At 33.8% G+C, this 23,449-nt stretch overlaps 1 protein-coding gene across 3 annotated transcripts in view; it reads left to right on the top strand.

Annotated features, from left to right (window-relative positions):
- TPR (translocated promoter region, nuclear basket protein) overlaps positions 1-23,449 on the top strand; it is a 65,416-nt gene that overhangs the window by 29,592 nt on the left and 12,375 nt on the right. For all 3 annotated transcript variants that reach the window (XM_033437992.2, XM_033437991.2, XM_033437990.2), the window contains 20 exons: positions 343-495; positions 923-1,039; positions 3,054-3,257; positions 3,369-3,553; positions 4,006-4,153; positions 5,745-5,882; positions 5,985-6,116; positions 9,288-9,418; positions 10,613-10,823; positions 12,260-12,403; positions 12,771-12,969; positions 13,950-14,155; positions 14,362-14,423; positions 15,134-15,342; positions 16,428-16,700; positions 17,559-17,707; positions 18,369-18,452; positions 21,086-21,283; positions 22,095-22,226; positions 22,437-22,527. In XM_033437992.2, coding sequence (XP_033293883.1) covers positions 343-495; positions 923-1,039; positions 3,054-3,257; positions 3,369-3,553; positions 4,006-4,153; positions 5,745-5,882; positions 5,985-6,116; positions 9,288-9,418; positions 10,613-10,823; positions 12,260-12,403; positions 12,771-12,969; positions 13,950-14,155; positions 14,362-14,423; positions 15,134-15,342; positions 16,428-16,700; positions 17,559-17,707; positions 18,369-18,452; positions 21,086-21,283; positions 22,095-22,226; positions 22,437-22,527 — 3,166 coding nt within the window. The remainder of the gene's footprint in view (positions 1-342; positions 496-922; positions 1,040-3,053; positions 3,258-3,368; positions 3,554-4,005; positions 4,154-5,744; positions 5,883-5,984; positions 6,117-9,287; positions 9,419-10,612; positions 10,824-12,259; positions 12,404-12,770; positions 12,970-13,949; positions 14,156-14,361; positions 14,424-15,133; positions 15,343-16,427; positions 16,701-17,558; positions 17,708-18,368; positions 18,453-21,085; positions 21,284-22,094; positions 22,227-22,436; positions 22,528-23,449) is intronic.

Below are 23,449 nucleotides of genomic sequence, written 5' to 3' on the forward strand. Positions count from 1 at the left end.
GCTGGCATCATGAAAATCAAAATATGTGGGGAGAAAAACCCCTTTCAGTGGTAGAATGGACAGATTTGGCAAGTGGATATGAAGAATGAGGGGAAAATGAAAATTGGAAATTTCACTTCAAAAAAGAAAAATGACCAGTAAACAGGTAGAGAGGTAAATTATGCATAGTTTTAAGTGATGTTTTTGAACTCTTGAATCAGCATTTGATGGATTTTTTTTAAAAAAATACGAGGCAAACATTAATTTTAGTATTTTTTAAATTTAGTTTAGATTTGGGGAAAGTAACTGTATAATTTTAAATATGTATATTCTTTGTATCTTATTGTTTGGTTGATGGCAAAGGTGACAGAAGAAGTACATAAGAATATTGAAGTTCGCTTAAAAGAGTCAGCTGAGTTTCAGACACAGCTGGAAAAGAAGTTAATGGAAGTAGAGAAGGAAAAACAGGAACTTCAGGATGACAAGAGAAGAGCCATAGAGAGCATGGAACAACAGGTAAATTAAGTTTTTACCATATCAATCACTTTTTCTATGGTAAGAATTTAAATTCTTTTAATTAGCTCATCAGCTACTATTCAGTTCATCTCAACAGATATTGAATGAACACATACCCAACAATTTTAGTTTTATGTTTTACTCTGTACATCTGTACATGTTTCCTTTTGGATATTTAAGACTACTTTATGGTACTAGGTATCAGTGCTGCTTTTTAGAAGCCTCTGCCTAAAAATTGACTTTTGCAGATAGTAATATGGAGTCAACATAGACCTGCAAAATTTGTCCAGTAGATTATATCAGGTTATGACTATTTTAAATTTAGTAAGAAGTCTTTGGGCTACTTGTATTTTGAAAAATCTATCTTCAGTATTTTTAAAGTAAGTTTGCAATTAACTCTGGTTTTAATCTTGTTCTTCTGATTTAGTTATCTGAGTTAAAGAAAACACTCAATAGTGTTCAGAATGAAGTACAAGAAGCTCTTCAGAGAGCAGGCACAGCTTTGAGTAATGAGCAGCAAGCCAGACGGGACTGTCAGGAACAAGTAAGTGTCACTCTTAGAGCCAGTTATCGAGAAGTGAGCTTTGATCTTAGGGAACAGTTCTTGGAGTATATTAATGCATTTTGGGGATTGGTGAATCTTATAAAAATGCAGGTTTATTTCCACTCTTGTGGAACTTGGAATAACATCAGTTGAAAAGTATATATGAAGGCTAAAAGTAAACACAGGTTTCCCCTGCTGTCCAAAAGTAGAAAGTTCTATGAAGCCGTGTGTAAACTGCAATGTCATGAAGTGAAGAAACAATTAGCTTAGGACACATCTTGCTAATGGAAGCACAAAACAAATTGAGATAAAGCATAGATGCTCACAGACACAATTCAAAGCTCTGACAGCTTGATATTGAGATTCTGAGTGTAGTTCTCAGGGAGGGAGCTTGGCGGTGCCTCTCTTGCTACTCGGGGTGCGCACAGCCTCTATAATGGCTCCTGCAAAACAAACGCTGAACACTTCTCACTTTTCTCCTTTTTTTGTAAAAGCAAAAATGCTCTTTGGATTTCTTTTGGTTAGCAAAAACAGATGCTAATGTAGGTTTTTCATAAAAGCAAAGTGGCATAAAGCAAACTTTCAAAAAGCAGGAGATACCTGTAGAGCAATATCCATTAACAAAACAAAGTTGATAAATGGGAAAAATATAGAAAAATAGGAGTAGGAGATTACATGTGTACTTGCTTTCACTTGCAAACATTCTTTTTTTTTTCTTTTTTTTTTTTTTGGTACGTGGGCCTCTCACTGTTGTGGCCTCTCCCGTTACGGAGCACAGGCTCCAGACACGCAGGCTCAGCGGCCATGGCTCACGGGCCCAGCCACTCCGCGTCACGTGGGATCTTCCCAGACCGGGGCACGAACCCGTGTCCCCTGCATCGGCAGGCGGACTCTCAACCACTGCGCCACCAGGGAAGGCCTGCAAACATTCTTTCATTATTGTAGTCCTTCACTAATTCTGGTTGTAAAGCTGTACTACAGACACGATAGAGATACTTTTCTCAACAAAATAATTTTAATACCTTTTTAATGTATTACTGAGCTTACACAGATTTCTATACACCACTGTTTATAAGCTTTAAAAGTACAAAACCACATTATTTAAGTATACATACAGCATGCACACACACATATATGTGATACTGCTTTTTATGAACAAGAAATGGTAAAATTCAGGAAAATGGGAATTATTGAAATGGTAGAATGGGAAGGAAAGACATGTAAGGATATTGGAAACATTCTCATTTTTATGTTTGGTGGTATATTAATAGCCATTTGTTGGGTTACTATTCTTTATTGCTTACATATTGCTTATATACATAACATGTATATGTATCAGGATTACTTTAAAAATGGAATACAGGGGAAAGTGCTTCAAATTGAAGGTAAATTAGACAAAAATGAATTGTCTTTGGCTTATTGCCAAACAGCATAATATTGGAAATTAGAATCAAATAATGTATCCATTTTTCAGTACTCAAATAGATTATTTTCATCTACCTTCATTCACTTTGTATATATATATGTATTTTATGTAACTCAGTTATATTTAGTCTTTTTTTCATAAAGGCTGTTCCGAGTTACTATATCATCTTCTTAAGTTTCATTTTGAACAGATGTTTAATATTTCATTAAATAGTGTGATTTTTTTTTTAATTTTTTAACATCTTTATTGGAATATAATTGCTTTACAATGGTGTGTTAGTTTCTGCTTTATAACAAAGTGAATCAGTTATACATATACATATGTCCCCATATCTCTTCCCTCTTGCGTCTCCCTCCCTCCCACCCTCCCTATCCCACCCCTCTAGGTGGTCACAAAGCACCGAGCTTATCTCCCTGTGCTGTGTGGCTGCTTCCCACTACAGTGTGATTTTTAATCATTCTCCTATTTTGGTACATTTAGAGATTGTCTTCACTTTTATTACTTTAAATAATACAATGTGCATCTTTTCAAAGATTAGGTTTATGGGTTTTTAATCATCTATGTCGATGGGGAAATAATTCCTTTCAGGCTAAAATAGCTGTGGAAGCTCAGAATAAGTATGAGAGAGAATTGATGCTACATGCTGCTGATGTTGAAGCTCTACAAGCTGCCAAAGAACAGGTTTCCAAAATGGTGTCAGTGCGTCAGCACTTGGAAGAAACAACCCAGAAAGCAGAATCACAGTTGTTGGAATGTAAAGCATCTTGGGAGGAAAGAGAGAGAATGTTGAAGGTATTATTGTACATCATAATCATATTGTACATCAGAATGTTTAGAGAATTGAAAGTTTTTTTTTAATGTACATTGGAAAATCTGGTATTATGATAGACTCTTGGATTATAGGATGAAGTTTCCAAGAGTGTGTCTCGCTGTGAAGATCTAGAAAAACAAAACAGATTACTTCATGATCAGATTGAAAAATTAAGTGACAAAATCGTCGCCTCTATGAAGGAAGGTGTACAAGGTCCATTGAATGTATCTCTCAGTGAAGAAGGAAAATCTCAAGAACAAATTTTGGAAATTCTCAGGTAAATCCAATATATTCTTAATGCTTTTTACTTCTGTGGTTAACAACAATTATGAAGTTGACACTATAAATGTATAAATTAGACAAGTGGGAGTTACAGGATATTTAGGCATAAAGCTCATTTTGTCTCTTATTAGTCAACAAAGCCACTATCACCCAATTAGTGATCACTTTTGACATTTAGACATATGCCAATTTAAATAAATTAGTTCAAGTTGAATCTAATAGTAAGAACTTGAGTGGGTTCTTTAGAAAATTAATTGCCTTTCGGATTATTTTAAAGATAGAAGCCACTGTCTGTAATAAAATATATCCCCCATTATTTTTTAATGAAAGCATTTTGTAAAAATAGTTTTTAAAGTGAATGATTTTTGTCATCTTAAAAATTATCCAAGTTTTGAAATGTTATGTTGTTGGCATTTTTCTATTCAAATAAAATACATATTCTTGTAGATTTATACGACGAGAAAAAGAAATTGCTGAAACTAGGTTTGAAGTGGCTCAGGTTGAGAGCCTGCGCTATCGACAAAGGGTTGAACTTTTAGAAAGAGAGCTGCAGGAACTGCAGGATAGTCTAAATGCTGAAAGGGAGAAAGTTCAGGTATGTATCCTAAGCTTTAAGAAAGCACTTGTTAAATCAAGAGATGAGCTCATTTCAGTTTCTAATAACATAAAATTTAGTTTGAAATAAGCATTCTTTTTAAACGTGTAAATTCATTAAACATTAGTAAACACTGGCACAATACAGTGGTGAGAGACTAATGGTAACCAGACTGACTGGTTCCAAATTCTAGCTTCACACCGTGAGATGTGTGCCTTGGATATATTGTTTAACTTCCTTGCTCTTAAACTTCCTTGTCTGTAATATTGGGGTGATAATAATAGTGAGGATTGAGTTAGTGCACATGAAGCGTTTAGAATCATGTCTGGTACACAGTGAGTGCTTAATAAATTTCAGTTATCTTAATTTATTACTGTAGTTTTCATTATAGATTGATAGTCATTTTAGAAAAAAAGGTAGGTTGAAACTGCTACAGAATATTCCTTTCTCATCAGAGGTGCAAAATGTAGTCAAAACAATTGACCAAAGGAGAATAAAAGATGCTTAGTGAATATGTGATCACAACATAAGCTTATTAACTCCTAGTCCACACTACCACCCAAAGGCTTACTATTGCATAACAGCTCTACATCTGGAAGGAAGGAAATTAAGACCTTGAATCATTTATCTTCTTTTAACTGATAGTTGGAATGCCTGCTAGAGATAAACCATTGAAACAGGGGAAAGTGAATAATTGAACAATTAGATTTATTGGATTTACATTTTCAGAGAGAAATTTAAAATTCCAGAGTTATATCCTATTGAGAAAACAACCCAAATTCAAACATTTCTCATTACGGAAATAATAAACAGACCCTGTAATTCAATGGAGTTAACACTTGGAGGAAAAGAGCAGAATTGGGGTTTCTAACAAAGATTGTATATTCTCTCAGTCTCTTCTGCTTTCTTTGCTGTTCCTTTGGGCTGCAGAAAGGCAAATAATACTAGTAGAAAATGCCCAGCTCAACAAACTCTTACATATAGTCAGAGGAGAGTCAAGAAGTAACATACATTATATCAAAACTAATAGAATGTCTACCAAAGATGAACAGTGTAGCACGGCAGTCATGAACCATAGATTTTAAAATGGTGAAGGAATAAAGTAACATGTGCAAAAGATGGATAATTATACTCAATGAGAACAGAAGAAAAGGTCTTCACATATTAACAAATATTCAGTAAAATTTCTCAGAACCAAAGTGATGAAACAACTGAGTGAAATATAAAAGAGTTTCTGAAAAAGGGGGAAAAAACTGAGGATCAAAATAACATTGTTTTAGAACTATTTTAATTCAGTGTAGCAAGAAAAAGAATAGATACAGAAAGATCTGGATTGATGTTCTTACCTAATGTAAAAACTATTTGTCAGCAGGATTTGTAGTATCTTTTTACTTTCATCTTTTAATTTCTAGTATTTGTTTAAACTCTGTAATTAGCATAATTACAGAAAAACATGTAAGACTTCTAAGAATTTGTTTAAAAGTTGACATTTAAATCCTTTTTACTTTTGTAGGAAAGATTAGAACTGGTAGGAAAAGGTAGGTCTTAATCTATTGTTATATGTTGCTGTATACATGTTTGAAATCTTTAGGTAACTGCAAAAACAATGGCCCAGCATGAGGAACTGATGAAGAAAACCGAAACAATGAATGTAGTTATGGAGACCAATAAGATGCTAAGGGAAGAAAAGGAAAGGCTAGAACAGGATCTACAACAGATGCAAGCCAAGGTTTGTAACTTACTAATGAAGAGAAGAGGCACATTATTTTTAATAGTATTTTAAATAAACTCTCACATCAGGTATTAAAAAAAATACTGGAACTATTTTCAGGTGAGGAAACTGGAGTTAGATATTTTACCCTTACAAGAAGCAAATGCTGAGCTGAGTGAGAAAAGCGGTATGTTGCAAGCAGAGAAGAAGTTATTAGAAGAAGATGTCAAACGTTGGAAAGCACGTAACCAGGTAAGTGCAGTTAAACCCATTCCAAAATATGGAAACATGTTGATTTAAAATAATAGGGTAAAATTTAAGGGGATAAAAATGTTTGATGAGCTAGTGGAAAGTATTATGCGTTGATCAGTAAAAGTCTAACATGTAACCTCTACATACGTGATAGGCATTAAACTTATAACTCAGTTTTTAAAGTTTTGGTTACGTTTTGTATATTTTTAAAAACAGCTAATTTATTTACTTGTATTCCAAATTTAGGCTTTTGCTTTATCTCTAAAATGCTTTGGTATGTGATAAATGGATTTATGTAGCTTACTGAATCACTTTAAGAAGACTTGTTCACTGACTGGTACCTTTTTAGGAGGGACAAAACCATATAGCATAGTATGGTTAGAAACGCCAGCTCTAATAAATGAATTTAGTAAAGTAGCAGGATACAAAATTAATGCACAGAAATATCTTGCATTCCTATACCCTAATGATGAAAACTCTGAAACAGAAATTAAGGAAACACTCCCATATAACACTGCAACAAAAAGACTAAAATACCTAGGAATAAAGCTACCTAAGGAGACAAAAGATCTGTATGCAGAAAACTATAAGACACCGATGAAAGAAATTAAAGATGATACAGATGGAGAGATATATCATGTTCTTGGACTGGAAGAATCAACACTGTGAAAATAACAATACCACCCAAAGCTATCTACAGATTCAATGCAATCCCTATCAAACTACCAATGGCATTTTTCACAGAACTAGAACAAATTTCACAATTTGTTTGGAAACACAAAAGACCCCGAATAGCCAAAGAAATCTTGAGAAAGAAAAACGGAGCTGGAGCAATCAGGCTCTGTGACTTCAGACTATATACTACAAAGCTACAGTAATCAAGACAGTGTAGTACTGGCACAAAAACAGAAGTATAGATCAATGGAACAGGATAGAAATCCCAGAGATAAACCCATGCACATATGGTCACCTTATTTTTGATAAAGGAGGCAAGAATATACAATGGAGTAAAGACAGTCTCTTCAATAAGTAGTGCTGGGAAAACTGGACAGCTACATGTAAAAGAATGAAATTAGAACACTCCCTAACACCATACACAAAAATAAACTCAAAATGGATTAAAGACCTAAATATAAGGCCAGACACTATGAAACTCTTAGAGAAAAATATAGGAAGAACACTCTATGACATAAATCACAGCAAGATCCTTTTTGACCCACCTCCTAGAGAAATGGAAATAAAAACAAAAATAAACAAATGGGACCTAATGAAACTTCAAAGCTTTTGCACAGCAAAGGAAACCATAAACAAGACAAAAAGACAACCCTCAGAATGGAAGAAAATATTTGCAAGTGAATCAACTGACAAAGGATTAATCTCCAAAATATACAAGCAGCTCATGCAGCTCAATTATCAAAAAATAACAACCTAATCCAAAACTGGGCAGAATACCTAAATAGACATTTCTCCAAAGAAGATATACTGATTGCCAACCAACACATGAAAGGATGCTCAACATCTCTAATCATTAGAGAAATGCAAATCAAAACTACAATGAGGTATCACCTCACACCAGTCAGAATGGCCATCATCAAAAAACCTACAAACAATAAGTGCTGGAGAGGGTGTGGAGAAAAGGGAACCCTCTTGCACTGTTGGTGGGAATGTATATTGATACAGCCACTATGGAAAACAGCATGGAGATTCCTTAAAAAACTAAAAATAGAACTACCATACGACCCAGCAATCCCACTACTGGGCATATACCCTGAGAAAACCATAATTCAAAAAGAGTCATGTACCACAATGTTCATTGCAGCTCTGTTTACAATAGCCAGGACATGGAAGAAACCTAAGTGTCCATCGACAGATGAATAGATAAAGATGTGGCACATGTATACAATGGAATATTACTCAGCCATATAAAGAAACGAAATTGAGTTATTTGTAGTGAGGCAGATGGACCTAGAGTCTGTCACACAGAGTGAAGTAAGTCAGAAAGAGAAAAACAAATGCCGTATGCTAGCTAACACATATAAATGGTTCTGAAGAACCTAAGGGCAGGACAGAAATAAAGACGCAGACATAGAGAATGGACTTGAGGAAACAAGAAGGGGGAAGGGTAAGCTGGGACGAAGTGAGAGAGTGGCTTTGACATATATACACTACTAAATGCAAAATCAGTAGCTAGTGGGAAGCAGCTGCATAGCACAGGGAGATCAGCTTGGTGCTTTGTGATCACCTAGAGGGGTGGGATAGGGAGGGTGGGAGGGAGATGCAAGAGGGAGGAGATATGATGTATGTGTATGTATAGCTGATTCACTTTGTTTTAAAGCAGAAACTAACACACCATTGTAAAGCAATTATACTTCAATAAAGATGTTAAAAAAAAAAGAAATGCTAGCTCTATATTCAAACAAAAGATTGGGAATTGGCCTTACCACATACTAGTTACGTGATTTGTGAAAATGAGGACATTAATCTTTCTGAGCCAATTTTCCTTATTTGTGAAAATGAGGACATTATACCCCTCTTCATGTTACAAAAATTAAACAATAAATGAAGCAGTTCACACAGCACCTAGCACCTGGAAAATGCTCTAGGGAACCACTCATATCTGAAGAGGACTATAGAATATTAGAGCGCATTTATTCTTTTTTTTTAATCAAACAAGCAGTCTGAAAAATCAAGAAAGAAGGATAATCTGCCCAAATCTAGATACATTCCTGTTAAATTATGATGCCTTCTTTCCTAGTTAATGGAATCAATTATTTACGATTATTTTCATATTTTTGTTTAGATTGTAATACATTATGACATTTTTTCCCTTGTATGTGTCACTTTAATGAAATTAGGTATTTAATATTAATATTAAAAGCTTGTAGATTCTTTGGATCCCTTTTTTGGCTCCATTGTAACGATTCTGAAATGTTCCTTTGCAGCTATGAAAAATAATAGTGAATGACATTTATTTTATTTTCCCCTTCCATTTTGGCTAAACATCTTAGCTAAACAAAGGAACTAAAGCTTTGATCTTATTTTCTTGTAGTTTGGTGCTTGATCACTATATATGCAAGTAGCAAATGTAAACACAAATACTCTGATACTTTGTTATAGCACATTAGTTTCATAAAACCTATAAAACCATATTATGCATTTTTGCTGTTGTAGCATCTAGTGAGTCAACAGAAAGATCCAGATACAGAAGAGTATCGGAAGCTCCTTTCTGAAAAGGAAGTTCATGCTAAGCGTATTCAACAATTGACTGAAGAAACTGGAAGACTTAAAGCTGAAATTGCAAGGTATATGGAAGAAACCTTAAGTTGTATACAATTCTTGAAATCTTAAAGAAGTTTGTTTCTATTCTTTATGTGACCCCCTAAGTGCTTCCTGATTTTTTAAAGAATGGAAAGTGCTGGAGCCCTTACATGTGGCTTTCCTTTTATTACTTTATAGAGCAAAGCAAGCAGTAATTTAGTTTTATGCCTTCATATATGCATTATTTCTCAATATTTTATTACTTTTTAAAAAACTACATAGTTGGTATGAATCTAAAGCAAACTTTTTAAAATAGTCAATGACTTTTGCAAGTAGATTTATCTTTTATTTTTTTGGGTTAACATATATTCATGAATCTATTTTGAAAGTTTTTAATAAAGAAAGTTTTTAAATGAACTTATAGTGAAATATTGGCTTTTAAAGATAAATGTAATATTAAAATTAATGTTTCTGGTTTACCTCTTTTAAGCTTCAATGTCCTTTGTCCCTGTCATAGCCCCTATTTATGTGATACTTGATAAGCTTACAAATTTTTGTCATATTTATTCTCTTATTTTTTTCATAACAGTAGTCTGGCATTTTAAATAGGAGAGATATTACTTAATTTTAAAGATGAGGAAGCTAAGATTCAGAAAGGTACCCAAGCTTATAAGGTTAGTAGCGGTTAAACCCATGTTCTTAATTCAGGTCATCTGATTTCAAGTTCTGTTCATGATAACAGTACAGGGGTTGGCAGACTATAATCCACAGGTCTTTTTTTGTACAGCTGGAAGCTAAGAATGATTTTTACATTTTTTAAGTGTTGTAAAAAAGGAGGAAGAGGAACATGTAACAAACATTGTATGTGGCCTATAAAGCCTAATATACTTACTCAGCACACAGTAGAGTGGAAAGAGTATAGATTTTGCTATCAGACAGATGTGGATTAAACTCTGTATACCAACGCAGAGTAAAAGTGTGCATGTTACTTGACCATTTGTAGCTCAGTTTTTCTCATCTCTAAAATGGGCATGTATGACATATAATAAGTAAATCAGATCTTTCTAAAGGACCACAGGTTCATAAGTTAAGAAATTATCTTTTGAAGTGTGTATGGTTTTCTTAGAATTTTCTAAATAAAAAACAGACTAAAGCAACACAATAAAAATGTAACTTAAAGGATTTTAAAATTTGGAAAGTTCCAAATATTTAGTGTTTACCCCATTTTTTTTGCTTAGATCAAATGCATCTTTGACTAACAACCAGAACTTAATCCAGAGTCTAAAGGAAGATTTAAATAAAGTAAGAACTGAAAAGGAAAGCATCCAGAAGGACTTAGATGCCAAAATAATTGATATTCAAGAAAAAGTTAAAACTATTACTCAAGTCAAGAAAATTGGGCGTAGGTACAAGACTCAATATGAAGAACTTAAAGCACAACAAGATAAGGTATTTTGAACTTTTTTTTTAATATATTCTTCATATATAATCATTTTTTGATATACACAGTTTTGATATACACAGTTTACACAGTTTTATGTATATATTTGGATATATGGGTGGATATATATTTGGATACATATATAAATATTTGGATAACTTACAAAAACCTTATTCATAATTTTTAATTATTGGTTTTTAGAGTCTAAGCAAGGGTAAGCTTATATGTGATATCTTTATTTGGTTTAAGATTTGCTCTTGGGGCTTCCCTGGTGGCATAGTGGTTGGGAGTCCGCCTGCCAATGCAGGGGACACGGGTTCGAGCCCTGGTCTGGGAAGATCCCACATGCTGCAGAGCAGCTGGGCCCGTGCGCCACAACTACTGAGCCTGTGCTCAAGGACCCGTGCTCTGCAGCAAGAGAGGCCACCGCGATGAGAGGCCCGCGCACCGCAACAAAGAGTAGCCCCCGCTCACTGCAAGGAAGCCTGTGCACAGCAACGAAGAACCAACACAGCCAAAAATAAATAAATTAATTAATTAAATTTAAAAAAAAAAAGATTTGCTCTTTAGTATGTCCCAAAATGAACTATAAATTCATATAGAGATAGTAGTAAATGCTAGATATTTTAATTCAGTTTCCCAATTTCAAATATTGCTCCTTTTCAAAACTATGTTCTTGTAACTCATTGCTGACTGAAATTGTGTATATCAAAAAATACTTGTTCTTGGGCTTCCCTGGTGGTGCAGTGGTTGAGAGTCCACCTGCCGACGCAGGGGACTCGGGTTCGTGCCCCAGTCCGGGAGGATGCCGCGGAGCGGCTGGGCCCGTGAGCCGTGGCTGCTGAGCCTGTGCATCCTGAGCCTGTGCTCCACAATGGGAGAGGCCACAACAGTGAGAGGCCCGAGTATCGCAAAAAAAAAAAAAAAAAATACTAGTTCTTTTTAATTGATCAGGTTGTGTTACAGTTTTAAATAAGTAGTCTGTGTTAACCACCTACCAAAAAGAATTTTTAAATCCTTGTTTTACTTTGGATCTGAATTTTGTTTTTAATTCCCAGTGGTAAAGAACTTGTATATTGACTTTATTGTGTATTTAGCACGTTAGACGAAAAAACATATAAAGAAAAAATTTCAAAATTCTTACCTCTCAGTTAACCATTGTTAGCACTTTAGTATGCTTTCGTTTACATATGAGTGATTTGTTTTTCCAAATAATTCTGTGTTAAATAATGCATCAGCATTTTGATTAGCTGGTTAATACCTAGTTGTATGGAAAGCCCTAACCTGTTTAATAGCTTACTTTTGGACATTAAAGTTGTTCCATAGAAGATTTATCTATGAATACCCTTAAAAATAAATTTCTTTACATACTTATGATTATTTTCTTAGATGAATTTGCAGAATTGTTGACTAATGTGCAAGTATATACTCTTTGTCATCTTAGGTCATGGAGACCTCAGCTCAGTCTTCTGGAGAACATCAGGAACAGCATGTCTCAGTCCAGGAAATGCAGGAGCTCAGAGAAACCCTTAACCAAGCTGAAACAAAGTCAAAATCACTCGAGAGTCAGGTGGAGAATCTGCAGAAGGTATGAGCAGAAGAGTAGTGGAAGGTGTTGAAGGAATTGTTTTCTTGTTGAAAAGCTAAAGAAATACAATTGAATTTTACTCAGTCATAAAAAGGAATTTTGGAAAAAAAAATGTGTTAAACACTGATACTTTCTCTTATATGGAAAGGTATATATTTTATCCTTTTACTTTGAATGACTTATGTATGTAAATAATACCTAATCATCTTGAAGTGTTCACTTACTTGGTTTGACCACCATTTTATATTTATACTTCCATTTAATCTAAATAAGCAAATTAATAAGTTTTACATTTGAAGTCTGTAGGGCATACAGTTATATAGATTTCGTTGAATTACATGGTGCATACTTCATCTTCCTTTAAAAGACATTATCTGAAAAAGAGATGGAAGCAAGAAGTCTCCAGGAACAGACTGTGCAGCTTCAATCTGAACTTTCACGACTTCGTCAGGACCTTCAAGATAGAACCACACAGGAGGAACAGCTCCGACAGCAGATAACTGAAAAGGAAGAAAAAACAAGAAAGGCTATTGTAGCAGCAAAATCAAAAATTGCACATTTAGCTGGTAAGTTTCTGTATACTTTAAGATTTGAACTTGATAGTGAAAGTTGGTTACTTGATTCAGGCTAAAAATTAAGTAGAAAAGAAAAGTAAATACTATAAAGTGACTTCTGTGTATGTGCATGTGTGCTTTAGATATTTAGGTTTATTTAATTAGACACAAATTACAGCAATTTTAATTTTCAAGTGATGAGGATGTCAGTAATTTTTTTATGAAATCTTTCTTAATTGTTAACTGGTAGTAGATAGTAGATAGAGAGTACAGCCATCCTTCTGCTTTACTGTGTAACTATTACTACCTTTTAATGGTGATCCTTTGGGTCCACAGTATACTGTCCAGAAGCCTTCTGTAAATTCTTAGACAGCATCAGATCTTACCAGCCAAATAAGTTTTCTGTGCCTCACTTCACTGAGGGCCCCTTTAGCCCTTCAGGGAGAATATCATGTCAAATTTATGAGGAGCCCAGTGCTGCAATGCTCAGGGCCTTACTGCACCTTGCTTACCAGTCTGCTAGTAGGTAAATAAGATGCCAAATCAGTTGAGTTTTATTATATGCAGCTTTTTAAATGATCTCTAAGATAGTGCCCCTGGCAACTTATTTCATAAAAGAAGTTTCTTAATTATTCTTGAGTATATGCTGTAGGTTATATGAAATGAAAATTTTATAATTCCTAATATATTAAAATATTAAAGATCATATGAAAGGGCTCCTGCTGACTAGTTTATGGTAGATCCTTTGTCTTTTTGAGATCTTAGGAAAAGTAAAATGTTTTATTTTGGAATATATTTTATATTGGAGTAATAAAGCAAATACAGATAGGTTTAGAACTTTACTTACTGAGATGTGTATCAGAATTATTGTGGATGTTAAAGTTCAGGAATAGAATCTGATACGACTTTTGAGTACTCATTACGCACATAAATGCATTTTATTTCCAGTGTTTGATTTTGATATTAATAGAATCATGTGGTTACTTCTTTAGGTGTAAAAGATCAGCTAACTAAAGAAAATGAGGAGCTTAAACAAAGGAATGGAGCCTTAGATCAGCAGAAAGATGAACTGGATGTTCGTATGACTGCTCTTAAGTCCCAGTATGAAGGTCGAATTAGTCGCTTGGAAAGAGAACTCAGGGAGCATCAAGAGAGACACCTTGAGCAGAGAGATGAGCCTCAAGAACCTACTAATAAGGTAATTAGCTAATTCGGTTTAAGTGACAAATCATCTTTGCCCTGTGCATTTTACTTGAAGATGTCTGGTGATTTAGGAGCCTTTGTCAGACTGAATTTTGACTAAACCAGGTATATAGAAAGAATTAACAAGTAAAATAATTTGATGGCACCGTTTAGTGGACTCTTGTGGGATAGGCACAGTAATCCATAGTTTTCTTTTTATAGGTCCCAGAACAGCAGAGACAGATCACGTTGAAAACAGCTCCAACTTCTGGTGAAAGAGGAATGTGAGTTTTGTTCTTTGACAGTCTGTTTGCAGTCTGTTCCCTGTTTTTCTTTTAAAATACGGGAAGGATCTAGTGATCTTTGGGGAGAAAAAATAAAAATATGTAACTAAAGAGCCATTTATCCTGTGCAAAACTGCATCATGTAGTTGTTGAGATTTTTTTTTCCAGAAGTCTTGTTTTCAGTATACTTTCAGTCCTATCAGATAGGTAGAGCTTTGTGACAGAGAAAGTGTCTTTCATCTTTTAGTTTGTGATTGACTTCTAAGATAGGCTACTAATGTTCCCTGTGATGTTATATGATACAAGGATAAAAGACTGAGCACAGTTGAATACTTTTTACATTGTCAGGATGCGCCACTGCAGAACATTTCCTGCACAGTTTTTAATGCTTAAGTTCAAAACCTCTTCAATAAGAGTTTTGTAATATTTAGTGAACAAAAAATGTAGAACTATACTGAATTCTGTAAATTCAGTATAGTTTTTAATTTTAATTTCTCTTTAATTTTTTTTCTAATCTGCCAAAGGTCTACCCAAAGCAGTGTTAGGAAAACAGAGTTAATAAGGTCTGAATGCATATTAAGGTCATAATTATTAGACACTCACTTCAAGAAGCATATGTGCTTTGCTTTTGATAGAGTATATATATTTTATAAGGAATATTTTTAGTAATTTTTTATGATTTATTATTCTTGCATTTTCCCCTCTGTAAGTGCCAGCACATCAGACCCTCCAACAGCCAATATCAAGCCAACTCCTGTTGTGTCTACTCCAAGTAAAGTGACAGCTGCAGCTATGGCTGGGAATAAGTCAACACCCAGGGCTAGTATCCGCCCAATGGTTACACCTGCAACTGTTACAAATCCTACTACTACCCCAACAGCTACAGTGATGCCCACTACACAAGTGGAATCACAAGAAGGTAAGTAAAATAATAACAGGTCTGATTGAACTGTTTACTTAGATTTATTACAAGAAGATGACAGTAACTTCAAGGATAAATGAGGCTTCCACTAAAGCTAAAGTCAGACCTCATGTAAAAGTGGGCATTTAATATTTTCAGGTGTATGCCTCCTGGGATACTTGTTAATGTAGCATATTTCCTCCCTCCGTTCCTTTTTGCTTTTTGTGTTTTGAAGCTAAAGAAGGAGAGAAATACACCCCTATAAGTATATGGCATGCTTTTCCAGGACCAAATTTTTTACCTCTATTAGCTAAGAAGGATGATATGAAATCCACTTCAGAAAACCATATTAAATCACTGGTTCAACCCAAACATCAACTTCTTCCCTGATAAACTGTCTGACCTTGTAATTGCTTTCTGCACTTTCTTCCCATGTCACTTTCTTACTCATTACAACAATTACAGCCACATTTTATTCAGTTGAATACATGTTTTTTTATTCCGCTAGATTGAGCTCCTCAAGGGTAGGAATTTGTTTCTCTCATTGTTTAATCCCTTTACCCAACCCCAAGATAGGTGTCAGTAAAAGTTACACAATTTTCTTAGATCCTTGTCTTAACAAATGTTAGAATTCAGTAAACTAAGTGTTTAGAAATATATAACATGTATATATGCTGTGAAAGGACAGAATATTTTATTTGAACTACATTCAGTAAAATAATTATGAGATATATTACCAGTTAAACTTAACAGTCATTTTATATTAGTTGAAAATAAAATGATACTTAATAAAAACTTATAATTTGACTTTGAGTTTCTTAATGTCATTTTATTTGGTCATTTACATAGAATAATAGATGCAAAAACAGTTTATTTATTTAATTCAGCCAACAGTTTACTGCACACTCTATGTCTGTCACATAGGCAATACAAAAATGCATAATACATTACTTTTACCCTCAGTGTTTTTTGTCTAGTGAGTGGAAGAGGTATGTACATAAATAACTATGCAAAATGTCACCTATAAGAGAATAGGGAAGGACAATTCCAGCTTTGGTAAAAGTAGAAAACTTAATATATTAAATGTTTTAATTATTTTTCAGCCATGCAATCAGAAGGGCCTGTGGAACATGTTCCAGTTTTCGGAAGCACAAGTGGATCTGTTCGTTCTACTAGTCCTAACGTCCAGCCTTCTATCCCTCAACCCATTTTAACTGTTCAGCAACAAACACAGGCTACGGCTTTTGTGCAGCCCACTCAACAGAGTCATCCTCAGATCGAGCCTACAAATCAAGAGCTATCCCCAAACATAGTGGAGGTGGTTCAGAGTTCACCAGTTGAGCGTCCTTCTACTTCCACAGCAGTGTTTGGCACTGGTAAGATTAATTTTAAAATGAGGTTAGAGTAGACCTGTGCATTTATAGTTTCTTGAGTATAATACATAGTTTGAATGTTCTTTGTACCTACTTGTTTTCTACCAGGTATTAAAATGGATGACGATATTCCTAACATCTTATTTTATGTTTACTGCTGACTTCTATTTTAGGTCACTCGTTTTTGTCATTAAGATCTTTCTTCCTTTCCAGTTATTTTTTGACTAATTTTAAAGGTGATACAACCTGAAACTTATTTTATATACAGTTGACCCTTGAACAACACAGGTTTGAACTTTGTGGTCCACTTAAATGTGGATTTTTTTCAATAGTAAACACTACAGTACTATACATCCTCAGTTGGTTGAATCTGCAGACACGAAGGAATGGCTGATATGGAGGGCCAGCACCCCTAACCCCTGAGTTGTTCAAGGGTCAGCTATAACTTAATACAAGTCCTGAGAACTAAAAGATATCTAGAAGAAGATTAAGTAAGAATTTTCAAGTCTAAACGTACAAGGAAAATTTTTTTATCCAAGGAGTCCTGGGTTTTATAAATTATAAGATGGCCCTATATAAGCTTTGTGAGTAGCAATTCTGTATCAGTACAGTCACAGTGAGTCAGATGTATTGTTGTAGAAGTTGATTGGCTTTATTAACCAAAGGTTAAGACCATTGATTCAGAGCGTAAATTGCTCTTTGTTTACACATAGATTAGCAGGAACAAATTATGTTGTTCTGTCCAAATTTTTACCATGTTTTTTTTTTAGTTAAATGACCAAGATATTTTTTAAATTAACTTTGTCTAAATTGAGTGATTATCACGCTCTAATTCAAGGTTTAAATTATGTAATTTCAAAGTGTCGGCTACCCCAAGTTCTTCTTTGCCGAAGCGCACACGTGAAGAGGAAGAAGATAGCACCATAGAAGCATCAGACCAGATCTCTGACGATACAGTGGAAATGCCTCTTCCAAAGAAGTTGAAAAGTGTTACACCTGTAGGAACTGAGGTGTGTAAAGATCTTTCTGTTTACTTTTACTTCTACCGATAGACCCAAGATATTCTTTCAGTTACAACATTATTAAGAGAATGGACCTTTTGGGATCAAAATCCAGAAAACTCTCTTGTTGAACTTACTGTAAAATTTCCACTGAAAACCCAGGTATTGTTGCTGTTGCCAACACTGTTTTATATTCTTTGAGTATGTTTAATTGAATTAGTTCCCATTTCAATTTTTAAAACACAGTTACAAAAACGTAGGATGAATTCCATTTCAATTTTTTTTTTAATTTAAAGAATAAGGAAGTTATAGTCTCATGGGAATTTTAAACTGGTACCTGCCATCTTTTTCTCTGATTGACCAAAATGGTATTCCTTTATTTTCTTTTGTTGAAGATAAGTTGTAATGAATTGTTTTATTATCAAGCATTGAGACTACTAAATTAATTTCACTTGCATATATTTAATTAATGTTCATAAACCTTATTTTGTATATACCAAAGAGGAATGTGATTGTTTATATTTTATAAGTAAATATAAGTGAACATTTCTGATGTACAGCTTCATAAAATTACAGATTTGAGTTTTGTTTTATTGGGAGAACTCACTGACCAGGTGATGCTTCATCTAGTGAACTGATATGGTTACCACACTTGTATGTCATGATTCAGGAAGAAGTTATGGCAGAAGAAAGTACTGATGGAGAGGTAGAGACTCAAGTATACAACCAAGATTCTCAAGATTCCATTGGAGAAGTAAGTAAAACATACTTAAAGTAAACAAATTATTGCTTTTAGTGAATGAAATGAGCTTTGACAAATTGAAATATTATTTGGACTTCTGTTTTCAATTTGCTGCTTTTATGTTTAATGAAATATTGTTAGAATTACCAATGCCGTTTCTGCTTTACTTCTAATTAGTATCCTGCCTTCTAAACTTTATTAAAGCAATGTTTTTGTTTATAGTTAGCATAGATTTTCCAAGCTAAGGTTGTCATGAGTAAAGATTACCCACTCTGTTTTACTTGGAAGGATGAGCTGGTTGAGTCTTGAGTTAATCAATAAGTGCCCCATTTGGTATCCTTTGTTGCTCCCCTCTATTGCTTCCCTTACTGAATTAAAATAATCTGTGAAAGGAAACGCATTTGTGTACCTCTTCATCTTTTGAACTCACATTGAGGCTTCTTCAGAGGCAGCCTAACTAATGGGAATGCATAGACTCTGAAATTACAAAGCTCTGGCTTCTGTTCCTAACTCTACCACTTAGAAGCTGTGTGACTGTAAGCAAGACGTTAATTCTCCTAAGCCTCAATTTTGTCATAAGATAACATAATTTTTAGTTTTGTAGAGTACCTAAAATAGTACCTGCCACATATTAGGCACTCAAATTATTGCTTTTCTTCCATTCCTCCGCCCTACAAATTGAGAGTTCATAATTTATAGTAATTCATATTTATAGTAATATTATAATATTAGTTAACACAACTCATTATTATATGCCAAGTGTGGTTCTGAAATATTTGCATTTATTAACTGATTTAATCCTCATAAGAAATCTTGCAACAGGGTTCCCTGTTTTACAGGTGAAGAAACCAATGCCCAGCTAAGTCATGCACCCAGGTTTTCATAGCATTGGAGCTAGGATTTGAACTCAGGCTGTCTGGTTTCCATTTGTCTTGTTAAGCTTGAAACAGTACTTTCTGTCTGGATAAATTTTTAGGATCATTTTATTCTAAAATTATTTTATCTGTATAAAATAAAGGAATTGTTTCAGGCTAATCATAAGTAACCATAGATTGCAAGTAAATGTTAGTTTCTTAGATGCATTAATTTTGTAAGTTAATTTTTTCCGTTTTCCTTGGTTAAGAACAGAAAACTAAACCTCCAAGATGAATATGTAATACTCTAAATGACATCGATTTTGTGTATATTTCAGAGCGGGTCATACCTGAAGAGCATAATAACAATTTTGAAATAAGATGTGAATTTCTATGTTATTGCCAGGCTTGGTTAAATTATACTGAAATCTTTTGTGCAAAGCTTTTTCTTGAGATTGGCAAAATTGTCTGTGACTCAAAAGTGCCTTTGGGCTTTCCATTTTGTCTTCTTGCACTGTCTACTTAGTGTGTGAAAGTGTAACACTTCATTTTTCTAATTTTCTGACAATGAAGCAGATGTTCTAAGTGTTGCTTTTCTTGAAATAAGCATGTTAGTTTGTTACGTTTTTAGTTATACCATGACTTACTCATATTTTCCATTACAGTAAACATCTTTATGAATGATTTAGTTCATAAGACATTGTTTCTGGCTTGTATAAAAGAGATTTTGGAATTCCCTGGCAGTCCAGTGGTTAGGGCTCCTCGCTCCCGCTGCAGGGGCATAGGTTTGATCCCTGATCACGGAACTAAGATCCCACATGCCGCGTGGCATGGCCAAAAAAAAACAGATTTTGCTGAGTGCTGAACTAAAATAAAAAGTAAACGTTTAAATTTTTATAGTAAATACCAAAAAATAAAGTTAAATTGCAGTTTATTTCAGTAGCTAAAAAATGGAATTGTGAGGAAATAGATTAAGGGAAGAATTATTTTTACGTCTGGTATATCTTTAATGCAGTTTAAAGGCTTAAGATAGAGTTTTGAGAGGGGGAGAAGTATTTTTGTAAAAAGACAATTATAATAGTTTGTTTTATTTAGTGTGTTTTACACAGTATTTCTGATTTGGGGAAAATTTTTTGTCTTTTTTAAAATTATATGTTGCAGTTCCATGGATAGTCTTTTTTCTGCCTTTGGTCCGCACTATTAACTAACCATGTTGGGTGTTGAGCGCTTGAAATATGGCTAGTCCAAACTGGCATGTTCTTAAGTGTGAAATATACATTGGATTTTGAAGACTTATTACAAATTTTAAAATGTAGGATTAATAATTTTTATATAGGTTACATGTTGAAATTTTGGGCTATATTAAATTATTGTTAAAATTGATCTCACCTGCTTTTTTTTTTTTATGTGACTGCTAAAAAATTTTAAATTCCATATGGGAAATGTATTGTGGCTCACATTATACTTCTGATGGACAACACTCATCTACAGTACCACACTGGTAGATTTGACACATATATACATGTGTGTCTACATAAAGTGTTTTCTCTCTTTTTTATTGGAGTATTACCCAGTGGGATTTATAATAATTCTTCTATAGGAAGACTGTAAAGAAACTCAAAGCATTTATTTTAAATTAATTCTGCTTTCAAAACTGTATTTTTAAAAATAAAATTCTGGTAGTCCATAAGTATTCTTTAGCCTTTACTTATATCTACAGTATGTCACTGATAGTTTTAAGTATACTTGACTTTATTTGTTTGTTTATTCATTTATCTTTTGCTTTTAAAGGGAGTCACCCAGGGAGATTATACACCAATGGAAGACAGTGAAGAAACCTCTCAGTCTCTACAAATAGACCTTGGACCTCTTCAATCAGATCAGCAAACAACATCATCACAAGATGGTCAAGGCAAAGGAGATGATGTCATTGTAATTGACAGTGATGATGAAGAGGAGGAGGATGATGAAAATGATGGGGAACATGAGGTAAATTTGGATTTGAAATCTTGTATTGTTTTAAACTGCTGGATGAAATGCTGAAATCCTTGGGAATACTAATGCATCAACCAGTAAATTCTGATTCCCCGTCACTTTAAATAGATTATTATGCTTTTCTTTTATCCTGATTAGTTATGCACTTAACATTTTGCATAGAACAAGTGATGGAAAATCTCATTTTTTTTAAATGATTACTGAGTCCTTTAGAATTTGTTAGATTAATTAAACTTAATCTTAAATCTCACTGATAAGTGACTATAGACTTAATTGTAAGCACTGTGGTTTCTGGAAATAAAAAGGTTTTTTTTTTCTTGTGGAGCCCTTATAGTTCTTTTCAAAAGAATGTCATGATAATTAAAACATATTCTAAGTGAAACTTGGCATTTTATTTTGGGAGTTAATCCTATATTGACAGCTTCTCGTTTTTAGATTCCTTTATTAATGTTTTTTAAAAGCTTATAGCATAGTATAATTTCACCATTTTCTTATTCAATGCCACATTTTAAATTTAGAATTAAAGTGGACCACTTGACATTCTGTGGACATCTGGGAGCTTTAATCTTTGAATTGATCTCATATGAATAGTTAGAATTCAGAGTTGATTATTACTGTACTAATTCCAGTAAGCTTCACAGTTTTGATACTTGCTGCCACTGAAGTAATCCCATATAACTTTCAGGACAACTCCTGTATCCTGGTCAATAATGAGTCACTTAAATTTCTAACCATGGTATCAAGATATGCAGAACACGTGTACCATGTCCTAGATCTTTATTTATACTTGGGGATTTTTTACTAGGATTATGAAGAAGATGAAGAAGAAGACGATGATGATGAAGATGACACAGGGATGGGAGACGAGGGTGAAGATAGTAATGAAGGCACTGGTAGTGCAGATGGCAACGATGGGTATGAAGCTGATGATGCTGAGGTAACTGGCTAGAATTTTGACCATCAGTTTTCTTTAAGAACTTGCTTAGTATTGTTTTTCAAGAATATAAAAAGGCTTGTATTCTCAGAACACTACAGCTTTTCTTATCTTTGGGTTTTTGTTTGTTTCTACTGTGGTTTGGTTTGGTTAATTATTTTTTAAGGTAACTACTTGATTTATTTGCATTTAGCATTCATATTTTGTTTTTAGGGTGGTGATGGGACTGATCCAGGTACAGAAACAGAAGAAAGTATGGGTGGAGGTGAAAGTAATCAGAGAGCAGCTGATTCTCAAAACAGTGGTGAGATTTGGTTTTGTTTTTCTTTCTTTATGTTTTGTTTTGTTTTTTTAGTCTCTTTTTAATTGAACACTTTTAATATTTTAACCTGACGTTTTCTAAACTAGGACTGCACTTAATTATCACATAGGTAATAAAACTTGGTTAATAAACTGGCAAGCAAAAGATTGGCTCTTGTTCTTGCTTTGTCATTATCATTGTCATAAAGTCTACTATGTTTATATCTAAAATGTAGTCATTATACTATTTTTTCTACCTCATTGGTCTGCTGTAAGATTCAAAAATTTTAAATCTACAAAGCATTATAAATGCCATGTGTTGCTGCTGCTCTTAAGTAGAAATTTAAGTCAGGGACTTCTAATAGTAATGGCAGTTCACAACAGAAGAGGTCAGTCTAATCAGGCTACATGTTTCAAGATTTGTGGGTGTAGGAGTTTTGCAGTGTTGTCCAGTTTTCCAATGAATAAAAGATTTTTTCATCAATATAGCACACTTTTTGTTAATTCTTGAAAGGATGAGTCCTGGAGGTCAGCTGGACTGTTATAGGCAGTAAAGAATTATGGAATTCATAGAAAATAATTTTATTTTAGAATGGTTTTAAAATGTTTTTTTAAAGAATTGGTGATCGTCTAGTATGCCATTCTGGTTTTAACAAATACTGAGCCAGAATCATTAATAGTAATATAATAAAAACTTTATATATGTAGACTAGTGGGAAAACAGTATATCTGAGTTTCTGTGTAGGCCTGTATATTTAAAAGTGCAAATTGTATGCTCATTTGAATTAAAGAAAGCAAAGGCAGGCAATCTTTTCAACTTTTAATTGTTTAAGAGAAAAATAAACTAATGAAGACTGAACCATATAATGAAAATAGTGTTGCTTTTTAAGGGAGATGAGCTAAGGAGAGAGATTAATTATAATAAT

Source organism: Orcinus orca, chromosome 1 (assembly GCF_937001465.1).
Source record: "Orcinus orca chromosome 1, mOrcOrc1.1, whole genome shotgun sequence".
NCBI lineage: Eukaryota > Metazoa > Chordata > Mammalia > Artiodactyla > Delphinidae > Orcinus > Orcinus orca.